Source organism: Danio aesculapii, chromosome 9 (assembly GCF_903798145.1).
Source record: "Danio aesculapii chromosome 9, fDanAes4.1, whole genome shotgun sequence".
In the NCBI taxonomy this organism is placed as follows: domain Eukaryota; kingdom Metazoa; phylum Chordata; class Actinopteri; order Cypriniformes; family Danionidae; genus Danio; species Danio aesculapii.
Genome location: NC_079443.1, coordinates 53,044,569 through 53,067,891, shown reverse-complemented (window position 1 = coordinate 53,067,891; position 23,323 = coordinate 53,044,569). Strand labels below are relative to the sequence as shown.

At 33.4% G+C, this 23,323-nt stretch overlaps 1 protein-coding gene across 2 annotated transcripts; it reads right to left on the bottom strand.

Moving 5' to 3' along the window:
- Positions 1-507: 507 nt before the first annotated feature.
- On the bottom strand, positions 508-23,066 carry cnmd (chondromodulin). 2 transcript variants are annotated; one of them, XM_056464869.1, is made up of 7 exons: positions 22,958-23,066; positions 22,742-22,876; positions 12,228-12,326; positions 12,073-12,147; positions 9,238-9,385; positions 4,015-4,163; positions 508-1,129 (listed from the first exon to the last, which is right to left on the bottom strand). In XM_056464869.1, the coding sequence occupies exons 1-7, from the start codon at positions 22,988-22,990 to the stop codon at positions 905-907; spliced, it is 864 nt and encodes a 287-aa protein (XP_056320844.1). In that variant the 5' UTR covers positions 22,991-23,066; the 3' UTR covers positions 508-904. The 2 variants fall into 2 exon arrangements, with proteins under 2 accessions (XP_056320844.1, XP_056320845.1); XM_056464870.1 differs by having other exon boundaries at positions 508-1,126.
- Between the last annotated feature and the right edge of the window lie 257 nt (positions 23,067-23,323).

The window sequence follows — 23,323 nt, the reverse complement described above, 5'->3', positions numbered from 1 at the left end:
TTTACTTATTTCTGAAAACAACTAAATATTTTGCTCGTCTGAGGAAATGCTCAATGATTAAAGACTTTCCAGTTATTTGAAGTAAAACAAGACAAAACCGAAAAGCATTTTTCAGATTCTGTTGACTAATTTCTGAAAACAACTAAATATTTTTGCTTGTCTAGAAAAAGCCTCTTGATTTAAGATTTTATATTTGGACTAGAAACAAGACAATAACTCCAAGATAGAAAACCCTTTTTGGCTGTTTTGCAATTCATTTTGACTCATTATTTCTGAAAACAACTAAATATCTTTTGCTTTTCTAGAAAATACTTACCGATTCAAGTTTTTCTAGATATTTGTACTAGAAACAAGACAAAAACTACAAGATTTTCTAGAAAATACTTACCGATTCAAGTTTTTCTAGATATTTGTACTAGAAACAAGACAAAAACTACAAGATTTTCTAGAAAATACTTACCGATTCAAGTTTTTCCTAGATATTTGTACTAAAAACAAGACAAAAACTCCAAGACAAAAAACACTTTATTGCAGTTTTGCAGTTCATTTTGACTCATTATTCCTGAAAACAACAAAATATTCTAGCTTGTCTAAGAAAATGGTTCGTGATTAAATACTTTCAAGATATTTGAAGACAAACTCTGAGACAGAAAAGCGTTTTTGGCAGTTTTGCGGTTCATTTTGACTCATTATTTCTGTAAACAACAACATATTTTTTTGTTTCTCTATAAAAGCTTCTTGATTTAAGATTTTCTAGATATTTGGACTAGAAACAAGACCAACTCTTAAGTAAAGCATTTACTTTAGCTTTGCACCCATGTCTGGCATTCTCTAAATGCACATTTACTTGTTGAAATCCCTCACTGGGGCTGAAATGTAATTATCTGTGAAGCGTCTGAATCTCCTACACCAGTCCCATCACGCGAGCGGCCCACCAGCGGCAGGGCATGATGAGTCTGCAGACAGGCCGACAGCCGTGGTAGTTGTAGGGCCAGGGCCAGTAACCACCCAGAGGCTCGCACACCCGCTCGCAGTGAGTGTAGCTGCGGTGACATTCAGTACAGCAGATCCCACGATGATCCAGCATGGGGTCGAACACCATGGTGCCCTCCGAACCCTGGTTCTGCTGCTGAGACAAACACCAAACAGAGCACTCAGCTATTAGTACTCATCAGTCCTGCAGTTAAAGTCACAATTATTTGCACTCTGATATTCTGATATTTTTTCTATATCAAATATTTCCCAAATGATGTTGAACAGATTCAGGAATTTTTCACAGTATTTCCTATAATATTTTTTCTTCTGGAGAAAGTCTTATTTGGTTTATTTCGGCTAAAATAAAAGCAGGTTTTAATTGTTTTAAACCCATTTTAATGTCAATATTATTAGCCCCTTAAGCAATATTAGTTTTGGATTGTCTCCAGAACAAACCATCATTATACAATGACTTGCCTAATTACCCTAACTTTACCCTAATTAACCTAGTTAAGCCTTTAAATGTTACTTTAAGCTGAATACTAGTATCTTGAAGAATATCTAGCCAAATATGATGTGCTGTCATCATGGTGAAGATAAAAGAAATCAGTTATTAGAAATGAGTTATATACAGGGCTGGCGCATCCATAGAGGCGACCTATGCGAAAACCCCAGACAATCTAGGCAACGACCGTCACCCCCCCTCACTAAGCATTAATTCCACAACTGTCTCAACCCCCCACCCCAACTTAGCATGAATTCCGCCACCGTCTCAACCCCCACCCCCACTTAGCATGAATTCCGTGACCGTCACAACCCCCCACCCCCACTTAGCATGAATTCCGTGACCGTCACAACCCCCCACCCCCACTTAGCATGAATTCCGTGACCGTCACAACCCCCAACCCCCACTTAGCATGAATTCCGTGACCGTCACAACCCCCAACCCCCACTTAGCATGAATTCCGTGACCGTCACAACCCCCAACCCCCACTTAGCATGAATTCCGTGACCGTCACAACCCCCAACCCCCACTTAGCATGAATTCCGCGACTGTCACAACCCCCAACCCCCACTTAGCATGAATTCCGTGACCGTCACAACCCCCAACCCCCACTTAGCATGAATTCCGTGACCGTCACAACCCCCCACCCCCACTTAGCATGAATTCCGTGACCGTCACAACCCCCCACCCCCACTTACCATGAATTCCGCGACTGTCACAATCCCCCACCCCCACTTAGCATGAATTCCGCGACTGTCACAACCCCCCACCCCCACTTAGCATGAATTCCGTGACCGTCACAACCCCCCACCCCCACTTAGCATGAATTCCGTGACTGTCACAACCCCCCACCCCCACTTAGCATGAATTCCGCGACTGTCACAACCCATGTAGCTGAATCAGTCAGCTACATCTGGCAACACTGGTTGAGGGTGGCGGTCCTTTGCCTAGAGTGGCAGTTCAACTTGCTCCGGCCTTGTTATATAAACTATTGAGCCCGATCATATATTTGTTTAAATAGCAAATCTATTTGCGCCACTTTGTGGACTCATGGGTGTGCTGGTCTAAAATAGAGGTGTGCATCATTGGTTGCTATTTGGAGGAACTGAAATAGACCGCACCATTGACCAACGAAAAGCTGCTCTAAAGTCCAGCTGAGAGCGTTAGTTATGCGCATATATGGTCCAAACACTTACACACTGCTGAATACACACAAGATGTTCAGCAATACACAAATATCTGTACAGATGAAAACAATTAAAGGAATAAAATTCTACATAATTCTATATTTCTACATCAATATAAACACCACTGCCTCCATGCATTCTTCATGCCTCCATGCCTTTTTTCAGTTTATTCATGACAATCTGTATAATATTGTAATTATCATTAGTATTATTTATTATGTGCATATTTATATTTGTTTTAATAAAACTAGTTTAGATTTGTCCTCCTGTGGGGTTTTGGAGATGTCTCCATCAACATATGGAGCATAAGAACAGGACGTGTGTTTGGATATAACTCAGTGTTTTGACCACACTCATTATTATTGTTCATTTATTCCTTTGCTGGAAATTAGAGCTGAATTTAGAAATAGTTTTGACACAAATCTTTGAGCTTAACAAACTAAATTAAATATGTCGGCTAATGGATGTGTTCAGTGGAGTGAGTTTGCTCCGTTTCCTTACTCCACCAAAGAAAAGGAGTAAAGTAAAGAGTAAAAGGAAAGTAAAGAGGCTGAATGGAGGAGGCTCGTTCTTTATCCTCGCGCTGCAGATGCTCTGTTTAACTATTTTCTCACTAGTGAAGTGTTCAGTTTTTACACTTACAAAGTCCACCATGTAAATAGCAAATGCGCCATGGTGTGACGCAACTGACTCTAAAAGGGAATGAGAGATGAGACTCTGATTGGTTTAATGCATGTTATGCTCAAAACACACCCAGAACTCATGAAGAGAATAAGCACAGCCCTGTTAGACCATGCGCTGGGGCGCAGAGTGAATTTATCCATCCTTAATATAGCAAAAGTGGATTCGGACATGCCCTTAATGCTTTTGCGCCATACGCTTTAGACTTTGCGCCTAGATCGTTAAAATAGAGCCCTTTATGTTTAGAAATGTGTTGAAAAAAATCTTCTTTCCATTGAACAGTGGAAAAAAATATACAGGGGACACATAACTAGGCTAATTAGGCAGGTCATTGTATAACAGTGGTTTGTTCTGTAGGCAATCAAAACTAATATTGCTGAAGGGAGCGAATAATATTGACCTTAAAATGGCTTTAAAACCATTAAAAACTGCTTTTATTCTAGCCGAAATAAAACAAATAAGACTTTCTCCAGAAGAAAAAATATTATAAGAAATACTGTGATGAATATCTTGCTCTGTTAAACACCATTTGGGAAATATTTGAAAAAGATATTCACAGTAGGGCGAATAATTCAAACTTGTATAAACCAGAACTATTAGTTTCCTAAAATAACCATGCTATGGACTCTCTGTGTTTGGTAATGAAAGACTGAAGGTATTTCTCACGTGATAGGGGTTCTCTGGGTTGTATTCGGGCCCTGTGGGTCTCTCGTCTCTGGCTGAAGCTGTGGAGTTTCTCCGTCTGGCCGGTTGTCGATTTATTCCAGCTGAAGTCTGGCGTCTCATTCGTGTCACGCTCCTCCTCTTCCTCAGCGCTTAACAAACACCACAATTTCAACATTAACAGCATTAAAGAGACACATTTATGAGCTTCGGATGGAGATCACCACCTAATGTCAGAGTCTGTGTGTGTAAATGACTAACACACTGTAACAATCATTGTGTTTTTGTCGTGTTTTCAGCCAAAAAAATCTACAGTCAAGCATTAAAGTGAATCTGGTCCTACTTTAAATGTTGACTGCTGTAAATATTCATAAATATAAGATTCATCAAGAACAGAGATGAATAGTAACGAAGTAGAACTACTTCACTGCTGTACTTAAGCACTAAAAGGCTGTACCTGTACTCTACTGGAGTATTGTTTTTTCCTCCTACTTCCACTTTTACTTCAGTACATATTATCGATGAGTTTAATACTTTTACTCTGATAGATTTTTTATGTGCCGCATCGTTACTCGTTACAATTATAACAATGTTACGAATCATTCCAAACCTCATTATCAATGCCAGAGCAGCAGATGGCGCTGTCACAGGTTTGAATAAGCTGGCTCGTCATCATTCAGTCGATCAAAGAAGACAACGCTGCCTGCCTGCACTGAGAGCACTTTAGTTTGTTTTCGACATGGAAAACCCAGAAGTTCCACCTTCAACTCCTTTACTTTCAACAGTTCGTGGTGATGAGGAAAAAGACCACCCCTGGCCCTATTTAGAGTCCATGTTTGCATTTATCGGAGTGAAAGACAGTTCATATAGAATGAAGTGCATACTCTGCCTCCCGAAAGATTGTGAAATAAAGGCCTTCAAAAATTCACTGTCGAATTTGAAGAAACATATCAAGTTTAAATAATATAATACACAAAACACAGCAGTTTGAGCTATCCATAAACGCTGGATAAGTTAACTAACGTAAGCTACCCGCGGTTCATAACATGCTGCGATGTTCACTTAACGTTAACTAGCTGGCTATCATAAAGGCTGTGTCACACTGAATGGTGTTTTTGACCCATCGTTTATACACACACACATATATATATATATATATATATATATATATATATATATATATATATATATATATATATATATATATATATATAATAAATTGTGAACCATTCGTTCTGCTTAATCACGTTCCCCAAAAAAGATATTTGAAATAAACAAAACAATACGATGTCTTTTGACTGCTTATTATAAATAATTTTTAGGGCTTTTCCACTTTAATGACAGGATAGTGTGGGGAGCAGAGAGAGGGGCAGCATCGGCAAAGGACCTTGAGCCGGGAATCGAACTTGGGTCACCGTGAGCACCTGGGTGCTATATGTCAACGCACTAACCACTAGGCTATTGGCACCGACATTGACTGCTTATCGACTTCATTACACAATACTTGTACATTTACTTTCAGTATTTGAGGGGTAAATTTTAGAATAAATTACTTGCAATACTTAAGTACAACAAACGTTGAATACTTTAGTACTTCCACTTTAGTATGGTGCTTAAAGAGCACTTCAACCTCTACTCAAGTCACTTTTTTGATAGAGCACTTGCACTTTTACTTAAGTCTGGGTCTCTAGTACTTTATACATCTCTGATCAAGATATATCTGAACAAATATATTTTTATCTGGAAAAAAGGGATAATAAGTAAGTTTCTGTTTAAGAAATTAGTGAAAAATGTCAAAGTTTGTAAAATTTCAACACAGATTGGTACTGAACTTGTTATTTTTGACAACCCTAGTTAGAGCCAAGCAGCAACATCCTGCAAACATCCCATGAACAAAATGGTGACGGTTGGCCACGCCTACTTGTTGCTTCATTTGCTCTCTTCAGAAACCTATGGGTGACATCACGGATACTACGTCCATATATTTTACAGTCTATGGTTATTCCATGGGCTTCTGTGTTGTTCCATGTGCTTGTGTTATGATGTGGTCCTTTTCTGTTCTGTTCTGTTACGGGACTGGTCTACATTGTCATGTCTGTGATTCCAGTGTGTCTTTTCAATAAAGTGAAAATCGTAACAACGTAGACCAGCCCAGGAACTAAACAAAAGCAGGGGTATAAATACAAGGTGCATAATAACTCTGATAACACACAGGGGAGGAACACAGGTGAAACTCATGGAACTAACTAGAGGCGGGAAAACAGAACAAAGGAGCACATGATCATAACAAAACCACATGGAATAAACAGCCTGATCTCATGAGAAAACGTAAGTATTTTACGTTTTGTCAGTTTAGTGGCTAATTCGTACGAGTTCAGTCGTACGAAATTGTACGATTTTAAAAAGGAGGCGTGTCACCTAACCCCACCCCTAAACCCAACCGTCACTGGGGGATGAGCAAATCGTACTAAATATTACGAATTAGATCGCACGAATTCTTACGAATTAGCCACTAAATCAAAAAGTTACGAATTGCCATGAGATTGTGTTGGAGTAACACACTGGAAAGTCACATGACAAAACAGACACAGGAACACCAGACGAGAGCATGACGCATACAGTGTTATGCCTGGATTTCATCAATAGCCTTGCATTTACTAACAAAGACTATATCTGAAGTGTTTGGATTGTTGGGGAAACCAGAGCACCCGAAGGAAACCCAAGCCAACATAGAAAGAACATGCAAACTCCACACAGAAGCCGGGGCTTGAACCAGCGACCTTCTTGCTGTGAGGCGACAGCACTACCTACCGAGCCACTGCATTGCCCTAAACTGATATTGTCTTATTATTCTCTTTTTTATGTATAGTCATAGAGCAAACAAATCGTATAGCTGTTAGATATATAGTTGAGGTCAGAATTATTAGCCCGCCTGGTTACGAGATATTTTTCAAGATGCTAGTATTCAGCCTAAAGTGACATTTAAAGGCTTAACTAGGTTAATTAGGGTAACTAGGCAGGTTCGGGTAATTAGGTGAGTTATTGTACTGTATAACGATGGTTTGTTCTGTAGACTATCGAAAACAATATATAGCTTAAAGGGGCGAATAATATTGACCTTAAAATGGCTTTTAAAAAATTAAAAGCTGCTTTTATTCTAGCTGAAATAAAACAAATAAGACTTTCTCCAGAAGAAAAAATATTATCGGAAATACTGTGAAAATTTCCTTGCTCTGTTAAACATCATTTAGGAAATAAAAAAAGAAAATTCAAGCGGGGCTAATAATTCTGCTGTACACTGTAAAAAATGGCCATGATTTCAACGGTAAAAAACTGTAAAAATGTTACAGTACAAATCTGTAACCTGGTTAACAGTATGTTTCCTTAATATATACGGTGAATAACCGTAAATTGACTTTCCCAGAATTCCCTGCATGGCACAACACTTTTTATGCTTTTTGTTGACATTACTATGGATCTTTTTAGTTGTTTCCCCATCAGTGATGTACATTAGAGATATATGTTACATCTAATGTTGATAAACTATGTTTATTTCATGACTTTAATTTTATGTGTGTTACAATACTGGTGTTTAGTAGCTGTGTGAATGACACTGAGCACCTTCTAGACACTGCTTCACTTTTCTGGGGTCCGTTCTACGTACCTCGCTTAAATGATTTGGCAGATCCTGGATCTTTTAATCTTGATAACTAATTCGGTTCTTCAAACAAGTTCGTGAATCAGATTAAAATGTCTGGATGAACTGATCTGAGATCGCTGTGTGTGTTGTGAAGGACAGATCTATCGATCCTCAATCATGATCAGCAATGCAACGATTGGCTAACGGCACAGCAGAGTAATGACATCATCTGCTTGATATTTAATTATCCATGTGAGCTAAATGACAGAAAGTTAGCAGTAAACAGTTTGTTAATTATGACACGCAATAACTTTCCACATTTGTTGTGAGCTGCAGGCTTTACACTTTCATGAGTCAAGAGTATTCATCATGTATTTCAATGCACATCAATGTATTTAGTTCTACATTTAGAGAAGATTTTCTTCATTATAGTAGCCTAGGCCTACTCAAGTATTTTTAATCAGCGTAAGGAAAAACTGCATTAATTAATTTTGCATCAAAAAAGCATGTTGATATCGGTCATGGTGTCTGCAGCTTATTTGAAGCATCAAATCACTGGTCTATTAGCGGTCAAAACACGTGCATGACTGCATAAATTATTATCCTTTATCTTATTATATATTATTAAAAGTTGAATATTGTGTATGTGCGTGTTTGTATCTAAAAAGTTCACATCAATAAATGTTCTCTTTGAACCAGCAGGTGGCAGTCTTTGTACTTTATTTCGCAGTGCAGGTTGTATAAGTTTTATTAATATATATATTTTTACTTTATATATAAAAATATATATATTTACTATTTTCCCAAGTGTATATAACTACTACTGTAAGAAAATGTCAGCACTCGGTACATACTTTCAGTATTAACTTAGCTTGAACTGACCCGATCTAATCCTGTTTATATGAAATGAACCTGCTCCCTAGCAGGTTTGAGCTACCAGAACTGTTGCTATGACAACAAGTCTCAGATGATTTTTGAAGAACTAAACGATCCTGGATCATGTCAAATCGTCAATATCCAAATCCAGCTAACTGAGTAATCCACATACGAAGAACAGACCCCTGCTCGTGGGAAAAGTTGTTTGTGATGAGCATTGGTTCATTATGCAACCTTCTCATCACCACCTGCATATGGCTGTGTTAACATGTCTATCTGTGTAACAAAAGATATGTAGATATTAGTAATTCAAAAGACAGACATATTACATCTATAAATTAATGAAATACGGTAGTTTAATGTAAAAATGGGGAATTACTTTTACAGTTTGTACTGTATTTTTAACAGTGAGAAACTGGCAACCACAGCTGCCGTTTTTTTACTGTCAATTTTACGGATTTCCTATTTACAGTGTAGGTATAAACAGTAGAGCTTGTAATAGTTTGACCATTTTCTGCCATTTATTACTGCTAGCCATTTCTCCCATAGCTGACTGAATCAGAAGTTCTAAAACAATCGCAAATACAAACGCACTTCCACATTGCAAAATAAGGTCAGTGCCTTAAATGGTTTGTTTTTGAGAGACGTTTGCTGTAACTCTGTCGCTGCTCTCGATACGCTGCAGGTTTGCTGATAAAGATGTGCTGTACCTCTGGAGTTTGCGGGGTGGTGCCAGTAAATGGGCAGATCTGCACAGAATCGCAGTATTTCGGGGCTCAGGAAGCTGCTGTCCTTCAGTGGCTCTTCAGAAGTGATCCAGACCAGAGACGCCACTTCAGCTTTCACTCCGGCTTCAACCTGCAGGAAACTAAGCATCAAACCCCCTGCAAAACTCTGAGGTGTGTCATTGTCTTTTGCAGCTAGTAATTTAAAAGAAAAATTTTGCAAGCCCCTTTACTGAAATCATGTGACTTGCTAATTTGATACGCGCTCTGAACCACTGATTAACTTTTGATCATATATGCTGAATATTTAGCAATCAGAACTGTTACAAAATGATGCAATTAGGACGTCCACATCATATCAGAAAAACAAGAAAATAATAACATTCACTCATTCATTTTCCTTCGGCTTAGTCCCTTTATTCATCAGGGGTCGCCACAGTGGAATGAACCACCAACTACTCTTGCATATGTTTTACACAGCTGCAACCCAGTACTATGAAACACCCATAGACACTCTCACACACACTCATAGACAACGGGCAATTTAGTTCATCAATTCCTCTATAGCACATGTGTTTGGACTGTGGGGGAAACCGGAGCACCCGGAGGAAACCCATGCCAACACTGGGAAAACATGCAAACTCCATACTGAAACGCCAACTGGGTCAGCCGGAATTCAAACAAGCGACCTTCTTGCTGTGAAGAGACGGTGCTAACCACTGAGCCACCATGTCGCCCCAATAATAATAATAATTATTGGATTTAAATAAAATAAAATATAATAAAAATAATTGAATTAAAAGTGTAAACATATTTACAATTTACAGGAGAGCCATCTTTTCTGTCCATTTATATTTGTTTGTTTATACCTCATTCATTCATTTTCTTTTCGGCTTAGTCCCTTTATTAATCTGTGTTTATACCTTACCTACTAAAATGAGAAGATTTAAGATAAAAAAATTGACTTTTAATGTATGGATAGGTGATATTACATCCCTCATATAAGATTTACTCAATATATTAAATAAACACTCAACATCAATTCAAAAAGATTTCCCATGCATGCATTTGAAAAAATGATGCCCTTTATGAATCTTTTATTTTGAATCAGTGGTTCGGAGCGTATCTATTGGCGAGGTCACTTGATTGCAGTAAACGAGGCGTATATATCTATTAAAACATGTTGAAATATATGATATGTTTTATTATATCTTAATTAATAATTATTTTATTATATCTAAATTTTCTCAAATATATGCATGCATCAGGCGTCATGGTGGCACCCACTGTGACTTTATTAGGTACACCTGTCCAACTGCTCGTCAATGCAAATGTCTAATCAGCCAATCACATGGCAGCAACTCAATACATTTAGGCATGTAGACATGGTCAAGACGATCTGCTGCAGTTCAAACCGAGCATCAGAATGGGGAAGACGGGCTGGTCTGAGTATTTCAGAAACTGCTGATCTACTGGGATTTTCACGTGCAACCATCTGTAGGATTCACAGAGAATGGTCTGAAAAAGAGGAAATATCCAGTGAGCGGCAGTTCTGTGGGCGTAAATGTCTTGTTGATGCCAGCGGGGAATGGCCAGACTGGTTCCAGCTGATAGAAAGGCAACAGTAACTCAAATAAGCACTTATTACAACCGAGGTCTGCAGAAGAGCATCTCTGAACACACAACACGTCCAACCTTGAGGCGGATGGGCTACAGCAGCAGAAGACCACACCGGGTGCCGCTCCTGTCAGCTAAGAACAGGAAACTGAGGCTACAATTCACACAGGCTCACCAAAACTGGACAATAGAAGATTGGAGAATGATATTGTTGCTGACCATGTCCATCCCTTTATGACCACAGTGTCTCCATCTTCTGATGGCTACTTCCAGCAGGATAACACACCATGTCATAAAGCCTGAATCATCTCAGACTGGTTTCTTAAACATGACAATGAGTTCACTGTACTCAAATGGCCTCCACAGTCACCAGAGCTCAATCCAATAGAGCGCCTTTGGGATGTGGTGGAATGGGAGATTGGCATCATGGATGTGCAGCCAACAAATCTGCACTGTGTGGTGCTATCATGCCAATATGGAGCAAAATCTCTGAGGAATATTTCCAGTACCTTGTTGAATCTATGCCACGAAGGATTAAGGCAGTTCTGAAGGCAAATGCAGTCCAACCGGGTACTAGTAAGGTGTACCTAATAAAGTGGCCGGCGAGTGTATATCACGTCTAAACAAACTTTTTTTTTGATGTGAGTGATTGCGATTAATCTTTTGCAAAACACTAATTCATATACAAATTTTGCATTTTATATTTATATTCAAATCTGGCGCTAACTTGTGATAAACAGAATATTGTTGTGATATGGTGTTGTAAATATCAGTCATTAGCATGAATGATCTTTGATCCTTGACTCAACCAATGGCATTAATCTGGGGGCGGGGCTTTCAGTTTGACTGACAGTATGTGTGGGCATGGCCAGGAAGCTAGTTTAATGTCTTGTATAATGATGTTAATCACACACTCCAGCTGGATTATTTAGACAGGAACAGTCAGTAAATGCTTTTGATGAGAAAGTTTATTTGTAGCTACAGCTAATTACCTTTTTTCTAATTTAAACACATTTAATTATCTCTATTATGTTTAATCATGAAGCAGAAGTTTTTCTGAGGGTTATGAAACATGATGATGGACGTGTAGATTAATTTCTAAAGGAGTTATTAGTCATTTGTTTTGATATTCTTGATGGGGTCAGAGCAGGCACACGTGAGCTACATATATAGATGTTTTATAAAATGATGAGAGTTTCTCACCTCAGAAAGTTCCGTTCTGGCTTGTGATTTGATGAAGCATTTCTCTTTTCCGGGAAACTTGACTGCGGTGATGCCCTGTGAAATGATACACAATAATGGTGTTATTAAGTGAACGTCTCTGAGACGAGATGAATGTGTTTGTATCTTTGACTCACAGCTTTAAAGTCTTGAACTTCCACGATTTTCCCCTCTGCAGAATCTGAATCATCTTCAATCTTTATATCGATGTTTCTGCCCAGGTGAGCGCTGATTGCCTGATGACGACAACAGCGTTAGTTCAGTCACTAAATCCATTAATATATTGTAAAATATTAAAAATACATTTAAAATGAATCATAATTCATTCATTCATTCATTTTCCTTCAGCTTAGTCCCTTATTTATCAGGGGTCACCACAGTGGAATGAACCGCCAACTATTCCAGCATATGTTTTACGCGGCAAATGCCCTTCCAGCTGCAACCCAGTACTAGGAAACACCCAAACACACTCATTCACCCACACACTACACTATGGCCAATTTAGTTAATCAATTCCCCTGTACCACATGTCTTTTGGACTTGTGGAGGAAACCGGAGCACCCGGAGGAAACAAAATGGGAAATTTTTAAGTAACAATATAGAAATACAAAGGTAAATGTAGAAATACACAATATTTACTACTATTGTTATTTTCTAGTGAATGGCGACACAGTCTATATAAATGTAAAAATGTGAGATAACATTAATATTAATATATATATATATTATATATTATATTATTATTATTATTATATGATTATTATATATATATTTTTTTACACCAATCTTACAACAATTCATGACAAATTTAGTGGCTAATTTTGTACGATCTCATTCATACATTTGATCTCATTCGTACATATGATTTGCTGTGATATATATATATATATATATATATATATATATATATGTATATATATGCATGGTCACATTTTATTTTAATGTACAATTTACACTATTTCAAAACCTTCAACTAAGATTTTAGCTCATTAAACTACTAATTAACTGCTTAATAGTTAGTAAGGTAGTAGTTTGGTTTAGGCATATGATTAGAGATGTAAAATAAGATTATACTTTATAAGTACTAATAATAAACACTTAATATCTTAATAATAGGCAGGTAATAAGACATTAGTAAAGGCTCCTAATTGTTTATATTACTAAAGTGTTATTATATTTTTAACTACAACTGTAAAAATTGCTAATTTCTTCCTAATCTGTAACTGCCTCTCTGGCTATACCACTAACTGTACTCTCTCTCTCAAAAAATAAATAAAATAAAATAAAAAAAAACACATTACTAATGCTTTGCTTCTTAGACTTTACACACCTGAAACTTGTCTATAGCACTTATCCACTGTTGCTCTTATAGTTGTGTTAAATTGCTTCCTTGTCCTCATTTGTAAATCGCTTTGGATAAAAGCGTCTGCTAAATGACTACATGTAAATGTATATATATATATATATATATATATATATATATATATATATATATATATATATATATATATATATATATATATATATACACAGTTGAAGTCAGAATTATTAGCCCCCCTTTGAATTATTTTTTTCCCAATTTTTTTAAAATATTTCCTAAATGATGTTTAACAGAGCAAGGAAATTTTCACAGAATGTCTGATAATGTTTTTTTCTTCTGGAGAAAGTCTTATTTGTTTTATTTGGGCTAGAATAAAAGCAGGTTTTATTTTTTAAAAACCATTTTAAAGTAAAAATTATTAGCCCCTTTAAGCTATATTTCTTTTTCGATAGTCTACAGAACAAACCATTGTTATGCAATAACTTGCCTATACTATATACAATGACTTAACCTAATTAACCTAGTTAAGCCTTTAAATGTCACTTTAGAAAATTGGGGAAAAAATAAACAGGGGCTAATAATTCTGACTTCAACTGCATATATATATATATATATATATATATATATATATATATATATATATATATATATATAAACATTAATTACAAAAATAAGAAAATGTTCAAATGGAAAATATTAAAATTTAGACTAATGTAAAATCATCACAGAACATTATCATAATATCAACTGAAAATAGTAAAACTAAAAACCACTGAAAAACAAATGGTCAAAAGAATCGGCAAGTAACATGTTTAATTAACTGTAAAATGTAAAAAAAAAAAACTAATTTAATAATATTAATACATAAATTATATTATACAGTAAGTAAATAAATAAATAGAAAATAAATAAATAGAAAAAATAAATAAATAATAAATAAATAGAAAAAAATAAATAAATAAATAAATAAATAGAAAATAAATAAATAAATAGAAAATAAATAGAAAAAATAAATAAGTAAATAATAAATAAATAGGAAAATAAATAAATGGACACAATTTTTTTTGTGCTAAAATAAAGTACAGCATGGAAAAAATGGTTCAAATGTTTTTTTTCAGTTGTGGTAAATTTCACAAGCTTTGTGTTAAATTAAATAAAAAAAAATCTGTAAAAAATTTGATAATATTTGCTTGAAAAATATACTTTGAAAAAAATACAGTTGAAGTCAGTATTATTAGCCCCCCTTAATTATTAGCCCCCCTGTTTATTTTTTTCCCCCAATTTCTGTTTAATGGAGAGCAGATTTCTCCAACACATTTCTAATCATAATAGTTTAAATAACTCATCTCTAATAACTGATTTATTTTCTCTTTGCCATGATGACAGTAAATAATATTAGACTAGATATTCTTCAAGACACTTCTATACAGCTTAAAGTGACATTTAAAGGCTTAACTAGGTTAATTAGGTTAACTAGGCAGGTTAGGGTAATTAGGCAAGTTATTGTATAATGATGGTTTGTTCTGTAGACTATCAAAAACAATATATAGCTTAAAGGGGCTAATAATATTGACCTTAAAATAATGTTTATTATGATGTTTAAAATGATGTTTTTATTCCAGACAAAATAAAACAAATAAGACTTTCTCCTGAAGAATAAATATTATCAGACATACTGTGAAAATTTCCTTGCTCTGTTAATCATATATTTAAGCAAATATTTAAAAAAGAAAGAAAAATTCAAGGGGGGCTAATAATTCTGACTCCAGCTGTATGTGTTATAATGCATAGGTGCCAATTGAACATTATATTTTTTAATGCATTAATGTCTTTTGATGCATCATTGAGTTTTAATCTATAACAGCAGCAGAAAGCCTAGAGAACTACTGATTTAACCCATATAAAAACAGGATGCGTAATGTTCACCCATGATTATGATGATTATTTCTGTGCTTGAGGCTGCAGGCGGCTCATTTGTGTTTGTGTAGGGCAGTGAGGCCTGCTGATGTGTTATCACTGTTAACACTGCGTGATTATAACCCTGCACACAGACCTCTTTGTTTGCCGTCTTTAACCTGCCGCATTTTTCTGAAATACCAGAGGTGCCTGAAATCAATGGCTGCAAATGCAAAACACGGCACGCTCGCTTTATTGATCAAACTTGACACTTTGCTGAGACCAACTGCAATTTAAATATTTTCAGGCTCAAACTCATTGTATGCGTGCTTTGCATATCCACGCGTCTGCAGCTATTGCACGTTTGGAAAATTGGCCCTTGTGCAATGCTGGATATTAAAAATGTATACTTTAAAAATAGCACAAAATTCCCCCCACGACTGCATGCATGCAAATTAAGCCCAAAAACACAGAACAATCTGTGCATATCTAGAAGAACAAATTGTAAAAAATGATGTTGCAACATCTGTCACTGTGAGTTAAATCATTCCGGCTTGAGATGCTTTATTAATAATGAAGGTTTGACTGCAGGCACTACTTCAATTTCCATTTAAGCCACGAGTTTAATATCTAAAAAATATATCTTTGTCTATGAAAGTTGCAACATGTTTCTGAACACTTGCACCAATTTTGAGCCAAATTGCTTACATTTCATAAGCAATATTAACCTTTTTACTGGCGAAAACAAACAAACAAATGTAAAATCATCAGTTAAAATGATACAAAATTTTGTTTACAAATATTGCAAGTAAATAATAATAAAAAAGTAACAATAAATTGCAAACACACTTAGTTATGTATGAAATTTGAGGTAGAACAATTAACATACTTTTCCCCCTTTAATAATAACTGTAATATTAAACTGGAAAACTACTAAGGGCTAAAGTAAAGCATAGTGGGGAAAAGTAGGTTCAAACAACATTTTTCTCTCTGAAATGTGTGTGAATTTCACACACAACACATTTAATCAAATGCCATTTTGAAGAAAAATAAATAAATAGTGGTTGCTTGTAAAATATACTTTGAAAAAACATTTTTTTCTAATGCATATGTCACACATAGACACAATGTAAAGATTACAAGAGTTAATGCAAAAATCTATTTTGTTGCTCTTGACTGTTGGGTGATGCAATGTTGGATTTTAAATATGTTTTAAAAAAGAGACAGCTCAAAATTCCTCCAGTGAATGGATATATTCAAATTAAACTGCAAACACTGAACAAATTGTAAGAAAAAAAAAGTAACAAAATCAGTGAATGACAATGAATTCTTTCATTACAGCTTGAAATGCAGTATTAATAATGAAGGTTTGACAGAAGGCACTACTTTAATTTCCATTTAAGGCACGAGTTTAATATCTAAGAAATATATCTTTGTCTCTGAAAGTTGCAACATGTTTCTGAACGCTTGCACCAATTTTGAGCCAAATTAGTTAAATTTCATAAGCTCAGTTAAATCATCAGGTAAAATTATACCAAATGTAAAAAATAAAGCTAACAACACTGATTGTTTTTTTTAATCAAAAATTTATTCACAAATATTGCAAGTAAATAATAATAATAATAGCAATATAATAATAATAATAACAATAACAATAATAATAACATTAATAATAGCAATATAATAATAATAATAATAATAACAATAATAATAACAATAATAATAATAATAATAATAATAATGACAACAACAACAACAACAATAATAATAACATTAATAATAACAATAATAATAATAATAATAACAATAACAACAACAACAATAATAATAATATATATAATAAAATAATAATAAAATAATAATAACAATAACCTGCTAACAAACTTAATTAGGTGTCAAATTTGAGGTAGAAAAAATTTAAGTACTTTTTTCCTAAAATAATATATAATTTTAACTATAGTATTAAACTTGAAAGCTACTAAGGGTAGCTACTAAAATAAAGCATAGGAGATAAAAATAGGTTAAAAACATTTTTCTCTCTGAAATGTTTGTAAATTTCACACATCACACATTTAATCAAACATTAAATTTTGAAATAAAATAAATAGTGTTTGCTTGTAAAATATACTTTTAAAAAATATATTTTTGTAATTCATATATCAATGCAAAGGTGCCATTTAAACATGATCTTTAATGCAAAAATGCTTTTTGTTGCTGTTGAATGTTGAATATTAAATATAATTTTTAAAAAGTAGCCGCACAAAATTCCCCCTATGAATGCATATATTTAAATTAAACCCAAAACTTAGTGCAAATTATAAACAATAGTGTTACAAACTCTGTCAAAATATCATTCTGGCTTGAATGACTCTGCGGTTTGACTGCACTGCTTTAATTTTCTCTTTATAGCATGAGTTTAACATCTGAAAAATTATTTTTACCTAGGATAGTTGCAGCATGTTTCTGAAAGCTTGCACCAATTTTGAGCCAAATTGGTTCAGTTTCATAAGCATTATTACCTTTTTTAATGTTTTTTTTACATCAGGTAAAATGATAACAAATAATAATTAATAATAATTAATAAAACATTTTTATTATCTAAAATCAACAAATTAGACTACAGTCAACAGTTTTTGCACATATATTGACAAATAGCCACAAAAAATGAGGACACATTTAATTAGATGTGAAATTTGATGTAGAAATGTTTTTAATAGAAATTTTGTTTTAATAATGTATTCTTTTATCTGTGAAATAAAACGGGGAAGTTAATTAAACTGGGGGGGGGGGGGGTATAGTGCTTGCTTAAAAATATACTTTGAAAAAAAATATTTTTGTAATGCATATATCATGCATAGGAGCCATTTCAACAAGATAAAATTTAATGCAAATTAAATTGAATACAATTCTTTATGATGATGTTGACTTCATACATGCATATTAAACCCCAAAACACAGAATAAATTGTAAAGAAATATGTTGCAAAATCTGTGACATTGAATTCTAGCATTCTGGCTTGAATGACTCTATTGATAATGAAGGTTGCTTTGTTTAACCCTAACCCACAAATTTAACAATTAAAAACAGTGTTTCTGAACACTCGCACCAATTTTGAGCCATATTGGTTAAATTTCATAAGAACTAAAAAATGTTTTCTTGACGAAAAATTTAAAATCATCAGATAAAATTATACCAAATGTAAATAAAAAACTAAAAACACTGCAAAATAGTTCTCACACAGTTTTCACACATATATTGCAAGCAAATTTCACAAATAGTCAAAGTATTGGGGATACATTTGAATAGATGTTAAATTTGAGGTAGAATTAAAGTGCTTTTTTCTTCTAATACTGTTTTCTTTAAACTGAAAAACTACTAAGGGCTAAAGGACTAATGCATATTGGGTTCATATATAACACTGAATAAAAGTAAATAGTCTTTGCTTGTAAAAATATACTTTGAAAATATATTTTTGTAATGCATATATCATGCATAGGTGCAGAAAGCACAAAAGAAACTTAAAAAATTGTGATGCAAAATCAGTCACAATGAATTCTATCATTCCAACTTGATTGACTCTATTGATAATGAAGGTTGCTTTGATTTTCCTTTAAGCCACACATTTAACATTGGTTACATTTCATAAGAAATATAAACTTTTTTCTTGGCGAATTCTTTTTTTTTTTTAAATAATCAGGTAAAATAATACCGAATGTAATTTGATACCAAAAACTAACAAAACTGAAGCAGTTTTCATACTTATATTGCAAGTAAATTTTAAACAGCCACAAAGAATTGGAAATAAGTTTAATTAGATGTGAAATTTGTGGTGAAAAAAATAAAATACTATTCTCATTTAACATTTTCTTTAAACTGGAAAACTAATAAGGGCTAAAATAAAGCATAATAGAAAAACATAATGAAAAATAGGTTCAAAAAACTGTTTTTACACTGTGAAATGTTTGTAAATTTCACACAGACATAAAATTCTGCTTAAGTAAATAATGTTTGCTTGTAAAAATATACTTATTATATACTTATATACTATATTTTTGTAATGTGTGTCATGCATAGTGCCATTTACAGTACATGATAATCTTTAATGCAAAAATCCTTTATGATGCTGTTGACTGTCAGACTGTTTTTTAAGGCTGGATATTAAAAATGCATATCTTGAAAAATAGAAGCTACTCAAAAGTCCCCCTTTGACTTCATACATGCATATTAAACCCAAAACACAGAACAAACTGCAAAAAAAAAAACTAGGTTGCAAAATCAGTCACAATGAAGTCTAGCATTCTGGCTTGAATGACTCTATTGATAATGAAGGCTGCTTTAAATTTCTCTTTAAGCCACAAATTGAACATTTTAAATAATATTTTTTGTCCAGGAAACTTGCAACATGTTTCTGAACACTTGCACCAATTTTAAGCCAAATTGTTTAAATTTTATGCGAACTTTTAACCTTTTTCTTGGCGAAAATAGATTAAAATCATCAGGTAAATTGATACCAAATGTAAATAATAAAACTAACAACACTGAAACAGTTTTCATACTTATATTGGAAGTACATTTCAAATGGGGTATTGGGAATAAATTTAATTAGATGTGAAATTTATGGTGAAAAATAAAATACTATTTTTAAGTATTTTAAGATTTTTAAGGGCATAAATTAAGTAAGCATAGTCGGAATAAATAGGTTTAAAAACTTTTTTTCCACTAATGTTGTTTACACAAATATTTTCACACATTTAATCAAACATGAAATTCTGAAAAAAGGTAAATAGCGTTTGCTTCTAAAGATGTACTTGTATAAAATATATTTTATAATGCAGATATCATGCACAGAACCAACAACAAAAAAAAAAACTAGGTTGCAAAATCTGTCACAATGAATTCTATCATTCCAACTTGAATGACTCTATTGATAATGAAGGTTGCTTTGATTTTCCTTTAAGCCATACGCTTAACATCTAATAACATATTTTTTGTCCAAGAAGTTGCAACATGTTTCTGAACACTTGCACCAATTTTAAGCCAAATTGTTTAAATTTTATGCAAACTATTAACCTTTTTCCTGGCGAAAATAGATAAAAATCATCAGGTAAATTGATACAAAATGTAAATAATAAAACTAACAACACTGAAACGGTTTTCATACTTATATTGGAAGTACATTTCAAATAGGGTATTGGGAATAAATTTAATTAGATGTGAAATTTGTGCTGAAATATAAAATACTATTTTTAAGTATTTTAAGATTTTTAAGGGCATAAATTAAGTAAGCATAGTGGGAATAAATAGGTTTAAAAACGTTTTTTCCACTAATATTTTTGATACAAATATTTTCACACATTTGATCAAACATGAAATTCTGAAAAAAGGTAAATAGTGTTTGCTTCTAAAAATGTACTTGTATAAAATATATATTATAATGCAGATATTATGCACAGAAAAAAAAAAACTTGGGTTGCAAAATCTGTCACAATGAATTCTATCATTCCAACTTGAATGACTCTATTGATAATGAAGGTTGCTTTGATTTTCTTTTAAGCCTTATGCTTAACATCTAATAACATATTTTTTGTCCAAGAAGTTGCAACATGTTTCTGAACACTTGCACCAATTTTAAGCCAAATTGTTTAAATTTTATGAGAACTATTAACCTTTTTCTTGGCGAAAATAGATTAAAATCATCAGGTAAATTGATAATAATGTAAATAATAAAACTAACAACACTGAAACAGTTTTCATACTTATATTGGAAGTAAATTTCAAATAGGGTATTGGGAATAAATTTAATTAGATGTGAAATTTGTGCTGAAAAATAAAATACTATTTTTAAGTATTTTAAGATTTTTAAGGGCATAAATTAAGTAAGCATAGTGGGGATAAATAGGTTTAAAACGTTTTTTCCAATAATATTTTTGATACAAATATTTTCACACATTTAATCAAACATGAAATTCTGAAAAAAGGTAAATAGTGTTTGCTTTTAAAAATGTACTTGTATAAAATAGATTTTATAATGTAGATATTATGCACAGAAAAAAAAACTTGGGTTGGAAAATCTGTCACAATGAATTCTATCATTCCAACTTGAATGACTCTATTGATAATGAAGGTTGCTTTGATTTTCCTTTAAGCCACACGCTTAACATCTAATAACATATTTTTTGTCCAAGAAGTTGCAACATGTTTCTGAACACTTGCACCAATTTTAAGCCAAATTGTTTAAATTTTATGCAAACTATTAACCTTTTTCCTGGCGAAAATAGATAAAAATCATCAGGTAAATTGATACCAAACGTAAATAATAAAACTAACAACACTGAAACAGTTTTCATACTTATATTGGAAGTAAATTTCAAATAGGGTATTGGGAATAAATTTAATTAGATGTGAAATTTGTGCTGAAATATAAAATACTATTTTTAAGTATTTTAAGATTTTTAAGGGCATAAATTAAGTAAGCATAGTGGGAATAAATAGGTTTAAAAACGTTTTTTCCACTAATATTTTTGACACAAATATTTTCACACATTTGATCAAACATGAAATTCTGAAAAAAGGTAAATAGTGTTTGCTTCTAAAGATGTACTTGTATAAAATATATTTTATAATGCAGATATTATGCACAGAAAAAAAAAACTTGGGTTACAAAATCTGTCACAATGAATTTTATCATTCCAACTTGAATGACTCTATTGATAATGAAGGTTACTTTGATTTTCCTTTAAGCCATACGCTTAACATCTAATAACATATTTTTTGTCCAAGAAGTTGCAACATGTTTCTGAACACTTGCACCAATTTTAAGCCAAATTGTTTAAAGTTTATGTAAACTATTAACCTTTTTCTTGGCGGCAATAGATTAAAATCATCAGGTAAATTGATACCAAATGTAAATAATAAAACTAACAACACTGAAACAGTTTTCATACTTATATTGGAAGTAAATTTCAAATAGGGCATTGGGAATAAATTTAATTACATGTGAAATTTGTGGTGAAAAATAAAATACTATTTTTAAGTATTTTAAGATTTTTAAGGGCATAAATTAAGTAAGCATAGTGGGAATAAATAGGTTTAAAAACCTTTTTTTCCCACTAATGTTGCTGACATAAATATTTTCACACATTTGATCAAACATGAAATTCTGAAAAAAGGTAAATAATGTTTGCTTCTAAAAATGTACTTGTATAAAATATGTTTTATAATGCAGATATCATGCACAGAACCAACAACAACAAAAACTTGGGTTGCAAAATCTGTCACAATGACTCTATTGATAATGAAGGTTGCTTTGATTTTCCTTTAAGCCATATGCTTAACATCTAATAACATATTTTTTGTCCAAGAAGTTGCAACATGTTTCTGAACACTTGCACCAATTTTAAGCCAAATTGGTTGAAGATCATGAGCACTACTAACTTCTTTCTCTGTAACTTTCCACAGGTAAAACGCTCCGACTCCTCCGAACAGCAGCAGAGCAGCTCCGGCGATGAAGGCTACGAGCGCCGTTTTCTTCATCTTCATCAGTCCTTTGGGCTTCAGAGTGCTGTAAGCCTTATTCAAGAAAACACAAACCCAAATGCACAATCATAATATGAAATAAAGTCACGTTTAAAGACGTGAACCGTTGCTTACCTCGACAGGAGTTTTCTCCGCTGTCTCCTCCATGGCGTTCCTGCGTGGACTGAAAGAAGAGCTTTGTGACTGTGTGAAGCGTCTCAGTTTCTGTCATGTAGGTGAGAGAGGGGAACATTTCAGGCAAAATAAACAGGATCCCGGAGAAACTCAAGACTGGAATTCCTCTCTTGGGGTTTTTCTGTGGCTTGTGAAAACACGCGGCTGAGAGCCACAATTCAGACGCTATTCATGAGCTTTTAACTCAATTCAGATTAAATTTGTTGCCAGAAAGAGGCCCGGTTTACCTGAACTAATATTTTTAACTTGATTTAACACGAAGACACACTGCAAAATGTCATCGAGTATAATCAATATTGGGTTCAC